The 22,919-nt window shown below is 36.4% G+C and overlaps 1 protein-coding gene across 4 annotated transcripts in view; it reads right to left on the reverse strand.

Annotated features, from left to right (window-relative positions):
- The window catches only part of WDR33 (WD repeat domain 33), a 117,088-nt gene that overhangs the window by 41,348 nt on the left and 52,821 nt on the right, over positions 1-22,919 (reverse strand). For all 4 annotated transcript variants that reach the window (XM_040227793.1, XM_040227794.1, XM_040227795.1 and 1 more), the window contains exons 2-7: positions 20,664-20,891; positions 19,440-19,508; positions 18,792-18,896; positions 16,504-16,599; positions 16,222-16,373; positions 14,432-14,529 (exon numbers count right to left, since the gene is read on the reverse strand). In XM_040227793.1, coding sequence (XP_040083727.1) covers positions 14,432-14,529; positions 16,222-16,373; positions 16,504-16,599; positions 18,792-18,896; positions 19,440-19,508; positions 20,664-20,867 — 724 coding nt within the window. In that variant the 5' untranslated portion in view covers positions 20,868-20,891. The remainder of the gene's footprint in view (positions 1-14,431; positions 14,530-16,221; positions 16,374-16,503; positions 16,600-18,791; positions 18,897-19,439; positions 19,509-20,663; positions 20,892-22,919) is intronic.

Below are 22,919 nucleotides of genomic sequence, written 5' to 3' on the forward strand. Positions count from 1 at the left end.
TGATAAGGTGAGACAAAAATAAGGTCCTGAATAAACCACAAAATACCAAACGTCCCTCTTATGCTAAAAGAATGACAGCCCTCACGTCCTTAAACCCTCATCCCAATGATCCAGTCCAAAGCCTATAATATAATCTTTATAAGATCCTCTTACTAAGACACCTCAAATTCCCTAAGGCCTATGTTCTTTGCTGTGACGAGTAATAAATAAACTTGTTAAACTACAGGTATGTTTCTGGTGGTCTCTGACTGCAGGTATACTTGTCAATACTAACTGCAGAATAAAAACAGACTAAGTCTTCTAGGGTTACAAAATGACTCTAAAACATGGGTATTAAACACTCTAAAACATGAGTATTAATACTCATTTCATTATTCATAAGGAAGGCCACTTTGGATGATTTTGGTGTAAGATTTCTTCCATTTTGCTTTTAATGTCAAAACCATGCTAAAATGTGTTGAAGAATTCAGATAAAAAGCATTACTGCTAGTCATACTGAGAAGGCATAGAAGAAACCTGTCTAGCAAGCTGATTAGGAGAATGAGCAGGAGTTTATCAAGAGTCATTTCAAGTGGAGGCATACCCAAGTGTCTGGGTACATCCAGATTCAAAAGTAGTTTAAAACCAAAGATGCCATGGAAATACACACCAATAATAAAACCAAAGGTATATAAGGAAAAGGTGAAAGAAAATAACTCTTGCTTGCTTTTTTAAAAGCAGTGCTCACCATTAACTACTGGAAAAATCTGGATAACAGGTTAGCTATGAGAAGAAAATGAAGATTTTAATATGTACTTTCAAACTGAAAGATTTTTTTTAAATGTGTGAAAAACTCTCACTTCTCAGCTGAATGTTATTTTCGTAAGAATTAATCTGCCAACTTAGAACAAACAAGTTTCTATAATAGAAACAAATCTACAGACACTAAAATGAGGATTCTGTCAAAACATATTTTAAAGTTAATCTATTCATAACTGTATGTTTAACACAAAAGTTAAAAACTATTAAGTCTTGAAGAACCTGAGGACAATAATAATAAAAAAGAAGCTTCTGGGCCAAAGAAAAAACCAAAAAATATCTTCTAATTTGTCAACTATAAAATTTGCTTTTCAAAAAAAAAGCCATATATACCGAAACAAAGAAAAAAAATCAGCCATTACTTACTTTCCAGATAAAACTGGAAGATTATCACGTCTAGGGTTGGGGACAGAGGTGAGTGCATGCGGTTCCCCAGGTGTCTACTGCGTCCTCCCTGGCCGCAGAAGACGCGCCAGGGACTTCAGTCGTGAGGCCTCAGACACGGAAGGCGCTGTCTGCAAAGGCATGTCACTCCTTAGGGACGTGCACTGTGCAGGCGTTCTGATCGAGAAGAAACACTTTCACCACCACTGCCGTCTATCCGTGTGCTACACGCGTTACAATCTGATTCCCTTTGTCAGATTTACTTTTTGCAGGCCATGAAAACTCAGTTACTCGACAAGCAGGACAAGCAGTGATTTACACTTATCTGAGGGGATCATGCAGTTAAAAACACAACTTCTACGTATCAATAAAAAATGTTCAAAAGCATGTAATGCCAGTGTAACTTACAGTAGGAAAAGGAAGCTTGTGGTCTCCCTTGGTCCACATGGTAAATGAGTCCACAATGTTTAGAGAATATTGGTAAGTACTCATGTTACATTTTATTTAGTTTTATATCCTTTCACCAACATTTGTACCAGAGTATTAGAAGTAATCCAAGAAGGCTGACTGTTCCACTAAATCCAATCTCCTCTGTAAATCTCTTCTACATTTAATTCTTTCAAGAAATGTGGATTAATCACCCATTGGATTTTAACACATTTATTCAAATGTGACTGTAAAATAATGATGAAGGAAACATCACAATACTGATTACTATTCTTTTTACAGTCTAGACCTTAACAACAGTGCCAAGCCTTGTCCCATTCAAGCATCACAGTCCTTGGTGAGCCTCCACCAGGACTAAAATTCTCCTCTAACATAGTGAGTTTGTTAATACCCATCATACCACAGGCTTCAATCTCTAATATCCAATTCCCAAAATCAGAACTATATCATATTTCCTCATGGTGGGATGACAGAAAATTTTCCTTTTTAAAAATATGGTCCAAAATATAAAGGGAAAAACTACATTTAAAACACTTAATTGAAAAGGTTAATTAGAGTAACATTTATGTAACATTTAATGATGTTTCTGCTAGAATTTAATAAACCAAATAACTTGCCTAGCATATACTCTTGAATGTTTGTTTTAATAAACATTTTATTTTTACCCAGAACACCCTTGGTGATTTATATTTGTATGATATATTAAAACATTAAATCTGTAAAACTAAAAATATCCTCAAAAATTAGATTGACAAGCCACTTGAAAACTACATAAATCAAATAGTTTCCATAAATCTCTGAGAACTAAATAAAATGACCTGATTTGACCATTACAAAAAATATGTAAAATATTAAAAACACCAAACTTTTCGTTGAAGTATTTCAAAACATTCAGGGCCTACTATCCAGCATTAGTAGCTCAGTCATGTCTGACTTTTTGCAACCCATGAACTGTAGCCTACCAGACTCCTTGTTCCATGGGATTTTCCAGGCAAGAATACTGGAATGGGTTGCCATTTCCTTCTTCAGGGGATCTTCCCAAACCAGGGATCACATCAAACTCCCCCACTGCAGACAGACTCTACTGTCTGAGTCACTAGGGAAGGCCCAAAGTACAGGCATTAGCTGGGAGAGAACACTCCAGGGCCTATAGAGAATATTACAGGTGAGCACTGTACTATAATGACCTCAAGAGAGAAGCAGGGTTTACATTCATAAATCATGGAACTTACAATGCTCTTTAACTTCTAATATGTCCTATAACATCATCCTGTTTGCTCACTTTACCAGCTGGGCCCATATCTGCTCTACCTTATGTAAAGATTTAGCTCCTACCCAGCAAATAAGCCTTACCCCAGCCAGTCTGCTGTCACCTGCTAAGTTGGATTGGACAGGAACAGAGCATGATCAGGAAGCCCAAACAGATGATATTAGATTTCTGTGTTTAAGTCTTGCCTATTGTGACAAAAAAAATATGTGGAATATTCCTTCCCCAAGACTTCTAACTTACTGCTGGTGACATTACTCATCAAAGATGACCAAAAAATGACATTTTACTAGGGCTATCACTAGCTCACCCAACTTTATTACATTGCTAAATGGAGTCTGAAGTTTAAAATTGTGATCAATTTGGTCATTACGTAAAATATCTGTTCTTTCCCCAGAGAAAAATAAATGCTGTCTTGATGAAGCTGTCTAGACACCAATTACCACAGTCTACTGCAATGTGATAAACAGTGAAGACTGAATAACTTCAGTTATTTTTCAGTTATTCAGCACTCTGAATTGGTTCACCATGGGACCAGGCCAATTTACAAAATGTCTGAAAAAAATAAAAGAACTAGGGAAATGTTGAAAATGCGGCTTAAGTGTAAAGATCATGACGTGTACCCGCAGAAGAATCAAGCACAGAATCTTGAACAGTGGGCAGTCATTAGACACTCAGTTCATCTAACAGAAACAGAACCTTGAAGTGTTTCCATGTGTTCGTGCTCAGTCGCATCTGACTCTGCGATGCCACAGACTGTACCTCACCAGGCTCCTCTGTCCATGGGATTCTTCTGGAAATAATACTGAAGTGGGAAGATCTCCTCCAGGGGATCTTCCTTGACCCAGGGATTGAACCTGAGTCTTCTGTGTCTCCTTCACTGGCAGGCAGATTCTTTACCACTGAGCCCCCTAGGAAGCCCTTGAATGTTTCCATATGAGATCCTAAAAAACCCAATTCTAAGTGCTGAGTTTTTTATACCTGAAAACATTAGAAAATCATGACAACTGTGTTTAAACAAGGACTTCTATTTATGGATGACTTGTAAATAAAACTTGTACTAGTGAAACACCAATGACAATGGCTGGAAAACATTTAACAAGAAAAGTAAAATACACTTCTGAAACAACCATTTTTGTGCTGAACTAGGCAGAGCTAGGGAAGCAGGTTCTGAATTAGCTTTGAAACTGACAGACAGTATTCACTAAACACTTGTTATGGCACTAGTGCGTCTTCTGAATTAACCCATTTAATTCTCACCACTTAGTAAGGTCGACACTATTACTGATCCCCATTATACACACAAGGATACCAAAGCAATGTGACTGACACAGCTCCTAACAGCTAAAACTGTGACCAACATTCAGACTCCAGAGCCTGTGGTTTTGGTAACACATAATACTCTCTCTTCATAAACTAAGTTTTGTTATGTAGCAGGAAACTAGTAAATGAAAAATTAGTAAAAATGAAAAACTAGTAAAATCAGAAAAAGTAAACAGACATTTTCAAAAGGCTACAGAAACAAAACAAGGAAAGGAAATTAAGAAAGCTTAACACAAGAGAAGGTGAGATGACAAACTACAAATCAACAAAATAAAGAATAGTGGGGAAAAAAGGAAAAATAATTGAATGAAAATATCTTAAGACAGTCTAAACTACTTAATAAAAGGTTTAGGTGGAAAAGAAGCATGAAGGAATCATTAGAATGCTGAAAATACTCTGTACCTTGATCTAAGAGAATGTTTAAGTATGTAAAAATACCTCATACTGTAAACTTAAGATTTGTATACTTTATACGCATATGTATAATGATTTAAGAGTATAAATATTTTTAAATATCTTTAAAAACATGAGGTGGTTTTGAGGCTCTATTTACTACTTCAAACAATAGGATTAATTAAATGATCTACCGTCTTACCAAAAGTATTTTTAGAGCAAAGTGGCAGTATCTCGGCATGGGACTTACCCTACCCATTTTAACCCGTGATAATGATGTATCTACATGCTTGACTTTCAGGCTTTTGGGTCTGCCTTAAAATAAGAAACTACAGGAAACAGACAATCTAATCCAGGTTAATTATTTTCAAATAGAACCATCCACCTGAAAAAGCGGTGCCTTCTAAAATCTAACAGCTGGCAAAGCTAAACATGGCAAAATTTCAGCAAAGGAAAGCCTAATGGCTCACATAATAGCCCATTATCTTATCTTTCTAAAAAAAAAAAAAAAGCTTCCATAATTAACTCCAAATATGAAGTCCTAGGGCTTCCCAGGTGACACTACTGACAAAGAAACAGCCTGCCAATGCAAGAGACATAAGAGATCCAAGTTCAATCCCTGAGGTTGGGAAGATTCCCTGGAGGAGGGCATGGCAACCCACTCCAGTATACTTGCCTAGAGAATCTTATGGACAGAGGGGCCTAGAGGGTTGCAAAGCATCGTTAGGGTTGCAAAGAGTTGGATACTTCTGAAGTGACTTAGTACACACGATGATGTCCTAATTTTCTCCCTATCTCCTTTATAGAGCTATATACAATAAATCCAATCCTCAGTTCAGTTCAGTCGCTCACTCATGTCCGACTCTTTGTGACCCCATGAATCGCAGCAAGCCAGGCCTCCCTGTCCATCACCAACTCCCGGAGTTCAATCAAACTCACGTCCATCAACGCAGGGATGCCATCCAGCCATCTCATCCTCTGTCGTCCCCTTGTCCTCCTGCCCCCAATCCCTCCCAGCATCAGTCTTTTCCAATGAGTCAACTTTTCGCATGAGGTGGCCAAACTACTGGAGTTTCGGCTTTAGCATCATTCCTTCCAAAGAAATCCCAGGGCTGATCTACTTCAGAATGGACTGGTTGGATCTCTTGCAGTCCAAGGGACTCTCAAGAGTCTTCTCCAACACCACAGTTCAAAAGCATCAATTTTTTGGCGCTCAGCTTTCTTCACAGTCCAACTCTCACATCCATACATGACCACTGGAAAAACCATAGCCTTGACTAGATGGACCTTTGTTGGCAAAGTAATGTCTCTGCTTTTCAATATACTATCTAGGTTGGTCATAACTTTTCTTCCAAGGAGTAAGCATCTTTTAATTTTATGGCTGCAGTCACCATCAGCAGTGATTTTGGAGCCCAAAAAACCAAAGTCTGACACTGTTTCCGTTTCCCCATCTATTTCCCATGAAGTGATGGGACCGGATACCATGATCTTCGTTTTCTGAATGTTGAGATTTAAGCCAACTTTTTCACTCTCCTCTGTCACTTTCATCAAGAGGCTTTTTAGTTTCTCTTCACTTTCTGCCATAAAGGTGGTGTCATCTGTGTATCTGAGGTTATTGATAGTTCTCCCAGCAATCTTGATTCCAGCTTGTGCTTCTTCCAGCCCAGCATTTCTCATGATGTACTCGGCATATAAGTTAGATAAGCAGGGTGACAATATACAGCCATGACATACTCCTTTTCCTGTTTGGAACCAGTCTGTTGTTCCATGTCCAGTTCTAACTGTTACTTCCTGACGTGCATACAGGTTTCTCAAGAGGCAGGTCAGGTGGTCTGGTATTCCCATCTCTCTCAGAATTTTCCACAGTTTATTGTGATCCACACAGTCAAATCCAATCCTACTCCCATACAAAAGCCTTTAAATATTTGAAGATGACAAAAATTTTTCTTCAGATTCTCTTATCCAAGCTGAGTACTAAGCTTCCCTGTACTTCCCCGCATGATTTCCAGACCCTTCTGCATCTAATCATCTCCCATGATAACTATGCCCCATCATTCTGAAGGACTTCACTGGTGACTCAGTCGTGAAATCTAACTACAATGCCTGCAGTGCAGGAGACATGGGTTTGATTCCCATGGGTCAGGAAGATACCCTGAAGAAGGAAAGGGCAACTCACTCCAGTATTATTGCCTGGGAAATCCCTTGGACAGAGAAGGCTGGTGGGCTCCAGTCCATGGTGGTCACAAAAAAGTTGCACACAACTTAAGAGACTAAACACACACACACACACACATCATTCTGAAACATACATTTTTTACAAGTGAGGGATGGGGCATGACACCTCAAGAATTCACACCTATCAGCTAAAACCCATGGTTATTTTTATATGAACTCTCATATACCAATCTAGTAAACTCCAGAATTGAGATGGAAAACCTAAACACAGAACTTTACATTTATCTCTATTTAAAATTTTATACAATAATATTCTATTCACTAGGTTTAAGATGACACTATCCATTCTCTCTAGATGAGAATTGCTGCCTATAGTTGTGAATCACCGGTTAACTTGCAAAAGCTATCTTTAATAAAAAATACTAAACAGGAGAGAGGCCAACTAAAGGATCTTGCAGCACCTTCTGCATACATGCCTCACAGATAACAAGCATCAATGAACTTTTCTGGAAATAACAGTCAGTCCTACAGGTTAATTCAAAAGACTGACTATGGTTTGAAAAAATTCCTTTATCTCCCCCTTTGGTAATTCTATAAAACTAGGGTTGTTTTAGCATGACCCATTTTTATTCCAAACCACTGGTTTTCAATGGAAACAGTAATGTCCCTTAATAAGCATTCTGTAAAGACTTTTCTTCTCAGAGTCTGTTTGGATATGCACTGGTACCTTTTTTAAAAAAAGTTTTATATGTATGGGTTATTATCAATAAATTTCATTTCAGAAAAGTAAAACTATTTAGTTTTAAAAAGCAATTAGTAGGCTTTACAGGACTAAGACCAACTACTCTAATCTTTGGTGACTCCTGGTATCACAAATTACTTTTGTTTTATATAAGAAGTTTCTGTTGCAGATAAAATATTGAGCTCCCAGGTATGATGTCTCTTGGACTCACCTTAGTACTCTTTGGGCTTCCCTGATAGCTCAGTTGGTAAAGAATCCACCTGCAATGCATGAGATCCTGGTTCAATTCCTGGGTCAGGAAGATCCACTGGAGAAGGGATAGGCCACCCACTCCAGTATCCTTGGGCTTCCCTGTGGCTCAGCTGGTAAATAATCCACCTGCAATGTGGGAGACCTGGGTTTGATCCCTGGGTTGGGAGGATCCCCTGGAGAAGGGAAAGGCTACCCACTCCAGCATCCTAACCTAGGGAATTCCATGGACTGTATAGTCTATGGAGGTCCATAGGGTAGCAAAGAGTCGGACACGACTGAGCACCTTTCACTTTAGTACTCTTTGGTCTGCATTCATCTTGATTTCCCTCAGTACTTCCTAACTGTTTTAACGTGGCAGAATACTTATGATTTAAACAGCAGCAACTTAGCCACTTTTAAAGTTATATAACCTAAACTGGATCTCAACACCATATGTGTACCTTTGCCTGTTCAGAACTACGAAGGGGCATGCACAGTGAGGACAGGGCTATCATACAGCAGCACACTGGGCTGCACACTGGTACAGAAGCTCCACCAATCCCTGCGCAAAGGCACCTTGCGGTGGCTGGGCCCTTCTTGGGGTTCCCTAGAAACCAATTCAATAGTTAAAAACATCAAATTAAAGTAGATACACTTCACTGGGATAACACAAGTAATGTGACATTCTAAAACCAGGCTAAGAAGGTAAAGTTCTCTCAGAGAGAACTATATTAAAATATATTCACTGAAAAAGAAAAAAAAAAAAGAAGCCTCAGCAGATTGATTTTGAGTCATAATCGTGTGTTTTGGACAAATTAAGACTATTTTATGATACAATCTATTAAAAAAAAAAGGATACATGATCAAGAAACTAACATTTCTTCCTTTAAATAGAAATTCTTAGTCTCTTTTAACTAAAGAGATCACAGCACTGTAGGTGCTTCTTAGAAATTCCTAAGATCTGATTTAAATCAAATTTTAAGATGGGTTTCAGATATATAATAAGAGTAAAGGAAGAAAGTGACTATGAAAAAAACAGTATTTGTTTTGGTACTTGGACTAGGGAGTAACCTCATTCACTGTCAAACAACTTACTTGTGGTGATACCATATTTTATTTATACTATTTTTATTAAAGGATCTACCCACTGAAAATGAAGATGCCAAAAGCATACTATATCTTTACTTTTATCAGCTCTTTCCAATGTCCTGAATTTTAATTTTAAAAACTATAAAAATCTTGATCACCCGAGCTCTAGAGGGTAACTAATTCACTGGCAAACAGAAACTTAAGCCTCAGTCAAACTGAAGCAGACAATTACAGAGTATTTACTAAATGCAAAGATAAAAACTGACCGCCTAGATGACAAGTCATAATGATTTGTTGCTGTCAAAAAACTGGAATCTCTATACACAGAAGAATGTCTGGAAATCACTCTCAATTAAAATACAGAATGACTGTAACAGTGTGCAGCCCTGGCATCCCAAGAAAGCCAAGATCTATTTTCAACAAGTTTTTGGAACATATGTGCAATTTTTTAAATAAGTACAGAGTTAGAACAAAGCTCAGTATAGAAACCTAAAATAACACTGTAAAACATGAATGGACCATAGTAAATGAATATTTCAGGATTCTACTACACTAATTTCTTCAAATAATTTGCTTTAGACATACATATTAAGCTTCTTCCCTCTCATGATATACCCAGATAATTATTTATGTAGGAAAACATACCATGATCCAGTCTGTTCAGGGGAGCAGGGGGAAAAGAGCCTTCAATAAACGCGTCCTCAAAATAAGGAAACACAGGGAAAACAGGTATCAACCAATATATTTATGGGCCCACATGAATGACTGGATGATTATATAAGATATGCCCTAAGTTCTTTTAATATTAAAACATGCTATGTTCGTGAAAGGAGTTATTCTGCTACAGGCTATTTTAAAGGAAGCTGAGTATTTGCTTTTCATCTTGGGGAGAACACAAAGGATTCTGTGGAATGTTTTGTACAAATACATAAAGGTCCCTTAATCGCAAGCTTCATGGTTTGCCAATTTTAAATAAAACATTACCAATAAAAAAGCATCAGAGACTTTTTTGAACACTCAAGACTTTGTAAATATGTCTTTACACAGTTCAGAGAAACATTGCCAAACCAAAAGATCTTCGCAGAGGGGCTTATCTCATTAAAGAACCACAGTCACATGCAGTCAGGCAGAGATACAGAGACTTATCAAAAATACTAACAGTATTATTTTCTTATGCTGTGTGTACTCAGGGGTTCATTTCCTCTCCATGAATGGTGTATTTTAAAACTGAAAACAGATCTTAACTCCTGAGTAAGCCTCAGTGTAACTTCTTATGTCCATGTTTATTTATTTAACCCAGTATATGGCTTGTAACTCGTTTGCAGTTTGAACTATTCATTGTGATTGAAAACTTAAACCCTATATGGACAGCTTTAAAGTAGAATGGCAAAATAAAATTGAGAATCTATAGTTCTCTCTACCCAATACTTCTCTTCTTTCCCTGCAAAAACCTTTATTCTACAATTCGATCATCACAACTCAGGAGGACATCCATGCTGATGATACTTTTAAAACATAAAAGAGGCAGTTTAACATAACGCTTCGGAGTATGAACTCTACAGTTGAGATAAGAGGGGTTCAAATCTGAGCCTCACCTATTACAAGTTATATGACCTTGGGGAAATTCCCTTTTTTTGAAAACGTGGAACAAACTATACTTATCTCATAGGAGTACTGGTAAGATTAAATGAACTACTTAGAATAAGTGTAATGTGTCAGTTACTGTTGCTAAAATCAAGAAGGTAAAACAATTCATACTAAAGCTAGTAAACTGGATTCTTTTTAATAGTATATATTATGTTGGCAGACTACAGTCCATGGGGTCACCAAGAGTCAGATCCAACTAAGCACAAAAAAATAAAATTTCACTTCTCATTAAAATTAACTACAGTATTCTTATTGATTCTGTATCTCCAATCTTTCTCATTTTCATTTTAGTCACAAATGATCTGTTTCTAACTTTATATTTATAAAAGCACACTTCTAAGACTCTGACTCTCATTGACTCTTTCCCACAATACCCAACATTTTAAGTTTGTGAAAATAAACTTTAAGAAGCATGAGGGTAGGAAGACATCATACTTTATTTTTTTAAAATGTGTCCTACCTATGATAGCATGAATATATGCTCACTAATAAATGGATTTTAATGCCTCTATTTCACTTGAAGTCAAGTGCATAAACACCTAGAGGCTCATTTAGACTTATGTATTCTTGGTGCTTAAAGGTTATTTTAATCCCAGTCCCTAAATTGAGTGCTGTTATTCATACTAGAAAAGAAAGATAAATGTGTGTAAATTATGCTGATCTGCATATGCTTTGGAAATGAGTGGGTATACACATGGTATTTCTCAATGCTGCAATATGTTCAACTTCATAAGTGTTTCCTTTTCCCATCTATGGAACAAATATGACAACCTTAAAGTAGCAAATGTGACAACAGATCGATGCTCACTTAAACATTAAAAATACTGATTATTTCCTCTTGTGTAACGTCTTCTTTAACCAAGAAGCGTAAGAACAATCTCAGTAAGGACACTCACTGAAGAGCAACTGTAAATTCTGTACTCAAAAGTACCATATAATGGCCTGTGCCACACACAGGGATCCTGTAAGCTTACAGCTACAAGACATCAGGAAGATATGAGAGCTGTCTTCAGATACTTGAAGGGCTGCCATGTAGAAGAGTTCAGATTTAATTTTTTGTGTTCCAGAAGGCAGGACAAGTTATAAGAAAGCAGGTTTCTGATTTAAAGAAAGAACTTTCTGAAAAATTAGAGCTACATAAAACTGAACCTCTTTTGAGAGGTTCATGTGAGGTAGTGAATATTGTATGGGCTTCTCTGGTGGCTCAATGGTAAAAAATCTGCCTGCCAATGCAAGACACTCGGGTTCAATACCTAGGTAAGGAAGATCCTCTGGAGGAGGAAATGGCTACCCACTCCGGTATTCTTCCATGAGAAACTCCAAGGGCAAAGGAGCCTGGTGAGCTACAGTCCATAGGGTTGCAAAGAGTCGGACACAACTGAGCGACTAACCACGCACATAGTAAAAATGTTTTGTGGATAGAAAAATGGTTTGGGGGAATCATGTGGGAAAGTATTCGATAAACAGCTGGACTATGTGCCCACAAATATCCCCTTCAATCAAAATGTTGTTGGATTTTCTTAACTTAATCCCAAGTGATGGTCTGATGCGCAACACTAACACGCCATGGAAGTGTGCTTACCTGCCTGACGTCATAGAGCCTATCGTACCTTTATAAAGGGCAAGAGACATTTTAAAAGCCTCCTATTTGCTTAACTTGGGGATTCAATTTTCTATGACTAGAACTAAACTAAATTCACTTCATTTTTTTAAGAATTTCACCTCATCCCTTGAGACAACTTGAGTTCCATAGTCCCCTGACCCCCAACCTACCAAGTGAATAGGAAAATTATGACAACAATGGTTTCGTTACTTTATAATCATGTCTAAAATTCAGAAAATTTAGAAAAATGAGGAATGATAGTTTTCTGTCAGATAATTAGAACCTAACAACCCATCCACTACACCAGATCCACTATCAGAAGTACTCCTTAGGTGGTATAATTAACTTGGTTGACTGTATTTCTATTTCTCATGTACTCACTAAGGTACTAAGAAAAAAGTCATGACCATGAATCAAATATAACACTGTTTACAGGAAGACAACAAAATGAGTAAGCTAGAATACAGATCCTAGAAGCACATGGAGGTTCACTGCACTTTTGTTCATTTTTAAATATTCATAGTAAAACCTTAAAAGAATACCCACATAAAATATAAAATTCAACTCTCAATTAATACAGACATGATACTGGTGTGTTTTTTAAGCTATATGAAGAACAGGTAATGATTCAGCATTCACGTAATTTTATCCAAATTCACCTGGACTCAAATCTGATAATATTTAACTGCTTAATTAATGCCCAACTTACACTCTAAATCTCAGAAGAATAGAGTTCTTAAGCACTGTTTAGAAACAGTTTCATTAATAAAACTGAGTAACACTTCACTGGCACTTGATGTTAAAAGCACTATCTTATATTAGTTTTTCTTCTCTATTTAATACAGATGCCCAGTGGTATTATATCAGACTTCATGGTTATTATAGTCTAGGCCATTGTAAAATTAATGGTTTTGATCCTTTAGAATTATATCAATACATAAAATTATTTGGTTTCATCTATATTTCTTAGGATTTTCAAAGTCTAGAAAAAGCTATCATTGTTTAACAGCTAAGACTTCTCATAGTAGAATTAGGATAGGTGTCAAGTGATAGGAAGCTAGTCCTGGCTATGAACTTATTTTACCTTGACTATTTCACTTAATCTCCTGGGTCTTGGTGCTCATCCATAAAAGAACGCAGATTAGATGATTTCAAAGGCTCCATCTAGTTTCTGAAGTTGTCAATATTATGACCTCATCATGAGTATACCCCTTCAATAGGATAGGTACAATATCCTTATTCTAGCTATCACGATACATTACTGTGGATAAAACCCACAAAATGTGCAAAGCCAGGAATGTTTACAAATTGTGATTAAAAAAATATACTGGCTTGAAATATGGGTTAAATATCAAGAACACTAAACTTCTTGTCTAGAAAGCATCAACTCTTATATGCTGTAAATAAAACTCTGAAAAGGTGTGAGGAAATAAGTCAAGCAAGCTCACTCACTCCACCAACTCTTGAACAAAAAAGGGCAATCTCTGAAGAGTAAGTTCTTGACACCCAATGTCTGTGGCACCCATTCTCTCACTATGCATGTATGTGTCAGAGGAAGATGATACTTTTATGGCATAATGGAATCAAGAGTATGGAAGACAATGTACTCTTTGTTAATACCTGAGGAAACTACCTTCCTAGTTAATAATAAACCAAGATGTACGTAAATGTTTTTTGTGTCAATATTTATATTGAATATATAAAACACACAGTTAATTCCTTAACTCTAACACTATTAAATTCACATCAATAGTGTTGATGTACTACTGTGAGTTTCAACAACCCCACCTTAGAAAACTAAGTTAATCCAAGTGAAAATATGGATTTCTTTCCTAGGATAGAGTAATTCACAGATGTTAGTTTATAACTATGAAATCAATAAAAGTAAATAAAAATCCCTTCAATACGTAGTAACAAATGAGCCATGTAGTATAAATGTGGTATACTGAAAAACCACCTCCTTTCAGAAATAGCAATATTGAGAAGTGTAGCTACTGAGACTTTGGTTAATGCCTACTGAAAAAGGAATGTCAGAAGAATGTGAGTTATATAAATAAAATTATAGTATCAATATGTTGGAGAAAGCCATCCTGGGTACAAGGCAGGAAATGTGTGTCTATTTAATTTATAGCTCAAAATATTAATAGTAAAAATAGACAAAAAGTGATTGTGAACCAGAAAGAGTTCAGGTTTCTTTGAAGAGCCTGGTTGAGATGGTGTGTATGTAAACAACTGAATGAAGATGTAAGCTGGTATTGTGGTACTGTGATGATTTAAACCACAAATGCCTTCCCTATTTAAATATTCCAATCAGTACTGTTAGGACACGTACCTCGGAGAATTCTTTCCTCATGGCAACGAAGAAAGTCCCAGATTCTAACAGTGCCGTCATCAGAGCATGTAGCAAATTTATTATCCGTGGGTGAGAAACTGTTACGTGAAGACACACAGCAGGGGAAAGAAGTCAGCATTTCACAGGTTATCTGCGCGTCTCAGACAGGGAAAAATAAAACACTGCGCTGCGCAATAAACAGGAGAGGGAAGCATCCAACAGTGAAGGGCCTTAAAGAGAGTGCTGTTAGCTAACAACCTATCTCAACAAAAGAGTAATTCACAGTAGTTGCTTCTTAGTTTTCAATCATCGATATTCAGAGAATTTAATGAGGGTATTATTAGTACTAATGCTAGCCAGACTCCCCACAGTACAGTATTTCCTATGGTATCCACAGAAAACATAGAGCTGATTAAGTATATAACTAAACAAATTCTCTTTGCAATATTCCTGTAAAGTCTTTTAAAATCACATAGGAATACTGCTCAAAAAAAAACTAGAATCAGCTTCTGCTTTGAACTTCATATAATGATAAACTGAAAAGTTTCAGGCAGGCTGTTTTAAGACTATTTGTTAAAACATTCCTTCATTTGATGTTTCTCACTTATGTAAAAGGTTTGTGGAAAATGTTCACACCTTCTTTCACAAAAGTTATCCCATAAATGTTATGCTTTTTGAAGAAAACTAACATGGGGATATTCCAATTGTTTAAAGCCAAAGAATACACTGCAAAGGAGGGATCCATTTCTTCCTCCCTGTAAAAGACCATCAAGTTTCTCATTTAACTCTAAGAACTCCCCTGAACTTCTGAACCTTATGCTTAAGAAAGGACCACTTTTGAAAACTCAATGTATAGTCAGGAGAATAAGGCACAGTCTTTGCAGATGTGTGTTTATCCAATAAGTCTTTGTTAAGATTCTGAAAGTAGAAACAAGTGACTACAGTGGACGATGTTTCTATAAAGATGTCAACCTCCTCCCTCGTGTGGGTGGCACACCATAAAGACTGCTGCTTAGCTTTCTTCTGAAGCTGCAGCATTTCTTCAAGCTTGTTTTTGAAACTTTTTCTTTTCCACTTCTACTATACATATCTCACTGATATGTAAAAATATACAACTTAATGAAAATATTTTAAACTCCCACTTATCATACATTTGCATTACTGATGTCAACAGTGAATCAGAAGGAAAGTCCTACAGTCTTCTTGACAATGGTCTGCTTACAGCTCCAAAGCTTGAAAGAACCCGCTCATTAATCCATTAATGTTTGCCACATCCAGAGTTACTTGGAGAGTTTTTAGCCCTACTATACTTTCCTTTTGAAGTCGTGGCATAACCAAGCCAACCAGGTCTTCACTTAAGCCTTTTTTTTTCTTGTATTTTGTGAGAACTCTGAAGGTGTTTTCTGTAGGCTTTAGATTTTATTCAGTTGTATAATTAAAGACTGAATTCTTTATTTGGAATGAAATATTCTTGTCTTACATAGTAGGTAATAAAAATGAATAACGTATACACATTATTAACCATAAATGAAAAGAGAAAACCAGTGCAAAATGCGGCAGACAATACATCTCTAACATATTGCAAAGGCTCATATCGGGACAACACTACTTCAGAAAAGTGCCAGCAAAATGGTGAATGTGTGAAAACAAAGAAAAATATTGTGTTTATAGGGTGCAAAAAGTTTCCCAGAATCTGACAGAACCCATGCATCTCTGCACCCAGAATACACTTAGAGAATAATTTAACCATGACAATAGGGACTACAGAAAATGGTATATTGTGTATAAACCTGGCCTCTCTAATCGCCTCCTTATGTGCCTGGAACATCTTGACGTTGTTCATGTTCGACTGCCAATATTTCACATATCCTCCGTGGTCTGCTGTCAACATCCACATGTCATTATGTGACCAAGTCATGGCTCTCACTGGGCTATCATGAGCCTGTGGAAACACAAAACATTTATAAACATCATATCAAAGACTATACGATGGAAGGCAATGATCTGTCCAATTGTAAGTTTTAAAAGGCCAATAACACAGAATGCTGCTACCATCTGACGATTACTGTTACCTGTAATATTGTTTCAAAATTGAAAGTGAGTCCATTCCACAAGGTGAACTCCCCACTAGAAGCTCCAGTGACCAGCCTTCTTCCTTCTGGAGTCCACTGGGAAAGAAAGAGAAATTACACAAGGTCACAAATCCACACCCTTAATTACCTTTTAAAACACTCAGAAGGCCTTCATAAAATATCCAACAATTGGCATTGAGTGGACAATACTTTCACTCCAGAATATGGCTCAGATTTATAAGCAAATACTTAACCAGAAAAGAAATTAACACAGTCCAACAAGAGCTCTAGCACTTAGTTCATTAAGTAAATTAAAAAGAGTAAGTGCATTACAATTACCTGTTAAGTTACACACACCTAGGCACCCTAAAGAGCATTTCAAAACAGAATATCTGAAGATCTACTTTTTCTAGAATACATGGAAGATCAACGTATTATTTATTAATAAGATCATCAGTCACCAGAAAAACTCACAGACTGAATGAGTGAAAGATTGGGTTTATTACAGCTGCTAGTGGACCATTCAGGCAGATAAGTTACCAGTGTTTTATGAAAATAACAAAACAAAACAGTATAACAATAAATATCAATTTAAGGAAATCAAGGCTATCAAATTTTTCCTGGAAACTAAATGTATAATACATATAAAGTTCTTTTTCATTCACAATATCAAGCAGTGACAAGTCTCATGCTAATCTAGTATCAAACAAAAAAAAAGCAATACAACAGAGGCATGACTAACAGTACGCCAGTATTTCAAGTCACAATCTGCATTCTGAACTTTTTCTTTTATTTTCAAGTTTCTATGACAGATTACACACATTTTCCATAGATGTAAACACAAGAAATATCAATACAACAATCCTACATTCCCCTGTAAAAAGTGTGACACAGGGCTGAAAACTACAAGGGTGCTTATAGGATGAGACATAAAAAATCAAGTTTATTTGGTAAATTACATGGATACACACGACAAGTCAGCCTTTTACTGCTTACCTGAAGATCATGATTTTGATGATCATTTTAAAAAACCCTTCTACTTTCCTAGTTTCTGTTATCTGCTATGGATCCCTACTCGGTAAAGACTACAGTCTACCACACTGTAGACACAGGACCCACAGTCTTTATGTCTTTAACACCTGTAATCTAGACTTGTCTCCACTATGTGCAAATTTCCTAAGACCTTATAGCTTGATTCCCAAATGAGCAATTTACCCATCTAACGAGATACATGGAATGCTCAGATTCTATTCACCTCAAAAAGGTTTTCTCTGTTATGCTAACAAGAAATTAAAATTAGCTGCACATCATACTCCTTTTACCAAATCCTCTGCCATACAAAATTACACTACAAACTGGTTGGCTCTACTAACACAAAAGCCATTCAAATAATGTTCCTTTTCTAATGTTTTCTACTGTAATAGGCCTCTGAAACAAAGAGGAGGCCTGACTGTCACATTTGTATGGAACTGAAGCCAGCATCTCTTCCAGCCCTCTCAGTTCTCTGGGCTGTCTATCACACCTCTTTAATAAGAAGACTTGCTTATTTTGCTCATTTGCCACAAATGTCTTTCCTCTGTCCCATTATTTTTTCAATTCTTATTCACTCAACTTTGACTATTAACTATCTTACATCTTTGGACTTGATATACTGCTAACCAACAAATACTTTCTTACTAGCAAAACACATACACAAAAAGATTATTATACTATTATCTATAGGAATATTAGCTGGATGCCTGGGACACAGAGATGGGAAGACTTCCTTATTAAAAACCCTTCAAATTTTAATGATCTGAACCATGTCAATGTACTGTTTATTTTAATATTATATTTTAAAAATTTTAGCAAAAATGTATTGAGTACCCACAATGTACCTTCACTGATGACAACTATGGTCCACCACTGGACTTCAGCTCTTCTTGGGTGTTTCCCTTCCTAGTAACCCTACGAGTTTTGATTCACCTTGAGATGCAGTTCTCTAAATTGCAACAAAACATTTCTATTCAAGAGCAAGTCAGACACCTGCTGCAATATATATCCATGGCTAGCTCAGAGAGAATTCTACAGAAATTGCAACATAAAAGCAATCCAAAAGTACTATCTTACTAAACTTGGATATAATAGATAAACTGGACATTCCAAAATAAAAATAGAAGCAATACACTGATTTTTAACCCAGTTATATATTTTAAACAATGCTTCATTTTCTTTGTCCTATTAAATATATTTGCAGGCTCATTTTTCAAAATTAACTTTTCCAAAAAGTATCAAAACAGAATACTTACCCTGACAACAAATACTGGACATTTTACTTTATTTGTTGATGTTCGGACAAACTTTGTTGTTACTGCATTCATCGGATTATTCAACATCCCAATAGGTGGAACCAGCTACAAAAAAAGAAAATTATATTTAAAGAGCTTTTGACATGGTATGGTAATTATTTCAACATTTAAAGACAAATTCAGAACCATACAGGACAGTATTTTAATATATTAGTCTATAGTAATCAAATGAAGAAAATTAAAGTATAGGAAAGTTAAATGCCTATTATTTATTACTAAATAAACAATAAAATCAAGTGCCAGATTTCCCAAATTACTTCTCAAAGTCAACACACTTAAACATATTCATAACAAGCAAGGTTTAAAATGAACTTCTCTTGTTATAAAGACTCTTAGGCAGTGCAACCTTTTGCTGGACATTGCTTTAAGCCCCAAATCAAAAGTTCATCCATTATCAGATTAAAAGAAAAATTTAAATGCAGGTTAAAAAAAAAAAAACATGGTTTATGCAGATACACTATCCTTTCAGGAATGTTTTAATTATTTTAAAAAAATGTAAAAAGAAAAGTCCATGTTTAGAGATCTCATAGTTCCTAGGTCTAAGCAAAGAGGTTTTTATTAAGCTAATAGGACATATCTTATACTTACATCATTATAATAACCTGCATCAGGCTGAATTGCTCGCATATCTCTCTGGTCTCTTTGCCATATTCTATTCTGTTAAAAATCAATCAATCAATCAATCAATCATCAATCAATCAATATATAGTCTAATTATACTCAACTTGAAACTTAAGTAAATATTTACAAAATGTAAGCTGTCATCAAACGGGGAGTAAGAAGAATAAAACTTTTTCACCATGTTCTGAAACACAGATAATAGTGTTTATCTTAAGAGATTTTCCCCTTTTCCTACTGACATTGCTTAGAATTTCCTCTCTTTGCTCATATTATGCCCAACCAATCATCCAAGATGCTGTTGACCCCAACACATTCTCACAGACAGACATTCCCAATTCCTTCAAATTCCTCAGCACAAAACAATTCCTCTTATCCTGGTCTTGGTTTTTGTAACTTCTCCCAAACTCTCTTAGTCTAGTTTTTCAACTGAAACATCTGAAAAAGCCTAAGTCTACCTTTACCTCAGAATGAATATTTTTCTGCTAAGTCCCTGCAACACAGTAATTAGGCATAGAGGTCTTTTAGCAATCTGTCTCAGGTAATGAAAAGTAGACAAATTTTCTTCATAGGAAGCAAAACAGATCAAAACCCAATTAAAGTGGAGATGGTAATAAAAAGCAAATCAGAGACTTAAAAAAGGTTAAGATAAATAAAAAAAGAACTCACAGGGTAGATCTGTCAAGCTGACCCAGGCTTAGGTAGACCCCTACTCTGCCTTTACACGCCGTATTAGAGTTTCACCCGAGAAGACTGTAGCAATCCTCTAAGTAAACAGAGGCCCTTTCCTTGAGGGCCTTGGAGAGTCCAGTGTACTGGACATACACATCACTATTCTGAACACATGTTCTCGTACAAATATCCTTATGATGGTAATCTCAACATTTTACGTACACTACAAGTTTAATGAGTGCTTTACAATTGGAACAAAAGTACTCTCTTCTGATATATGTTGTGAACCTTTAGAACAAAGTGTATTTTTAAACTAGAGTCTTTAAAATTTTTTGAGATTATTCATGCATTCAGAGGGAAAAAAAAACCCCACCCAGTACTCTATTTAACTGAGGTTACTGGCCTCATTTGAAATGTTATTTCATCCTGCTAATGCAAAAAACACAGGTATACTCATTACCCTACATTTTAAAACTTTTCTTTTTAAAAAACCAAAGTTTGGTCATCATTAACTGAACTTACCTCCAAATACTTAATTACAGATGGATTATAGTCTATGGTTTTTCGGTTTACTGCTTTTCTCATTCGTTTTCCATCAAAGGTAAGCTGCTGCATTGCTTGCTGCTGTGCAAAATCTGGTCGCTTATAAAACAGTTGTCGAGGTGCCTGGTGTTGGAACCTTGGCATATGAAAAAACCGCGGAGGAGAACCAATTTCTGTAGCCATGGCGATGTTTTCGTTCTATGACACCTGGGAAAGGAAAAAGTACTTTCACTACAAATGTCAGCACTATAACACTACCAGAAAACATTTTTAAATGAACTTTTTTTTTACATTCCTGTACCTTTTTCTAATATGCACCATTTCTAGCTTTTAGTCAACCTATTTACAAAATGAACTATTTGACTTAATGGCAGAAACCAGTTACAATTTGAAAAAAGGTCAATTCACAGATTAAGTGCTAGTAAGTATTTGTTGTAGGGGTTTCCCTGGTGGTCCAGTGGTTAAGAATCCACTTGCAATGCAGGGCACACTGGTTCAATCCCTGGTCCAGGAAGATGTCATATACCATGGGACAACTAAGCCCGTGAGCCACAACTACTGAGCTCACACTCCAGAGTCCAAGAACTGCAACTACTGAGTCCATGTGCTGCAATTACTGAGACCCAAGCACCCTAGAGCCCGTGTTCTGCAATGAGAGGCCACTGCAATGAGAAGCCTGAGCACAGCAGCTAGAATAGCCCCTGCTTGCCCCAACTAGAGACAGTGCCTGCAGAGCAATGAAGACCCAGCACAGCACCCCCCAAAAAAGAATGAATAAATAATTTAATAAGTATTTGTTGTAAAATTTAGCCTGGTGGAAGGAAACATCTGTCTTTAAGAGTTTGGGGCAAGTGTATTTTGTACGTGTAGGGTGGCTAAACTGCAGGGGGAAGGAAGATATAATCATTGAGAACTGTTCACATTTTTAAAATGAAGTTTTCATCACGTTTGATAATAAAACAGATCATTTTAAGTTTATTTTAAGACCCTCATTTTATACAACAGTCATTTAAAAAAAACCTTAAGCTTCATTTCTATCCTCTTAAATTTCTTAGGACAAGTATAAAAAGCAGAATAAACTATGTTATTTTATATGAATACTAAAAGTATGTCTATCTAATTTCAGGCTCAAAATAATAACAACCATAGAAACATTATTTCTCAGTATGTACATCTGCATTTCCATACAGGTAATATTAGGCTAACATCTGAAGAAAAAAATGTCAGGGGCTTAGTTTTTCAAATTTAGAGCTCTCCAATTAAATTTACATTCCAATAATTCAAATGTGCATGAATTAAAAACACATTTCAAGCATAAAATCAATCACATCTGATTTTAAAAATCAGATCATGAAAAATACATAAAGGGTATTAGCATTTCTGCATTTTTATTACAAAAAGAGCAATGACTATTTTTCTATATTCTTACATTTGCCTTTCTTAATTCAAGACACTAAATTAAGGACCTGAAAATAAATTTGTGATTTCCTCTGGATGAAAATCAGTACTACTTAATACATCCTTGTGTCTCCTGAAACCATCTGATAATGGTAACAGAAAGGAAATGGAGGAAGAAAGGTGGGAGTGGGGAGGTTAAGTACTGACTCTCACGATACCAAAAATAAATAGGAACTTTCTTGGAGGTCCAGTAATGCAAGGGACTTGGGTTTACTCCCTGGTCGGGGAACTAAGATCCCATATGCCTTGGGGCAACCAAGCCCATGTGCAGGAACGAGATATGCCCACGTGTCGAAACGAAGACCCAGCACCGACAAACTTTTGAAATTAAATGAATTTTTCTTAATTTGAGAAATAAAACATGTTGTTGTGGTTGTTATGTTCAGTTGCTAAGTCATGTCCAACTCTTTTCAACTTCATGGACTGCAGCATATGAGGCTTCCCTATCCTTCACTACATTCCAGAGTTTGCTCAAACTCGTCCATTGAGTCGGTGATGCCATCCAACCATATTATCCTCTGCTGCCCCTTCTCTTCCAGCCCTCAATCTTTCCCAGCATCAGGGTCATTTCCAGTGAGCCGGCTCTTGAAGTTTTGGAGCTTCAGCATCAGTCTCTCCAAAGAATATCAGGGTTGATTTCTTTTAGGGTTGACTGGTTAGATCTCCTTGCAGTCAGTCCAAAGGACTCTCAAGAGTCTTCTCTAGCACCACAGTTCAAAAGCATCAATTCTTCAGAATTCAGCCTTCTTTATGGTCCAACTCTCACATCCATACATG

Source organism: Oryx dammah, unplaced genomic scaffold (genome assembly GCF_014754425.2).
Source record: "Oryx dammah isolate SB20612 unplaced genomic scaffold, SCBI_Odam_1.1 HiC_scaffold_27, whole genome shotgun sequence".
In the NCBI taxonomy this organism is placed as follows: domain Eukaryota; kingdom Metazoa; phylum Chordata; class Mammalia; order Artiodactyla; family Bovidae; genus Oryx; species Oryx dammah.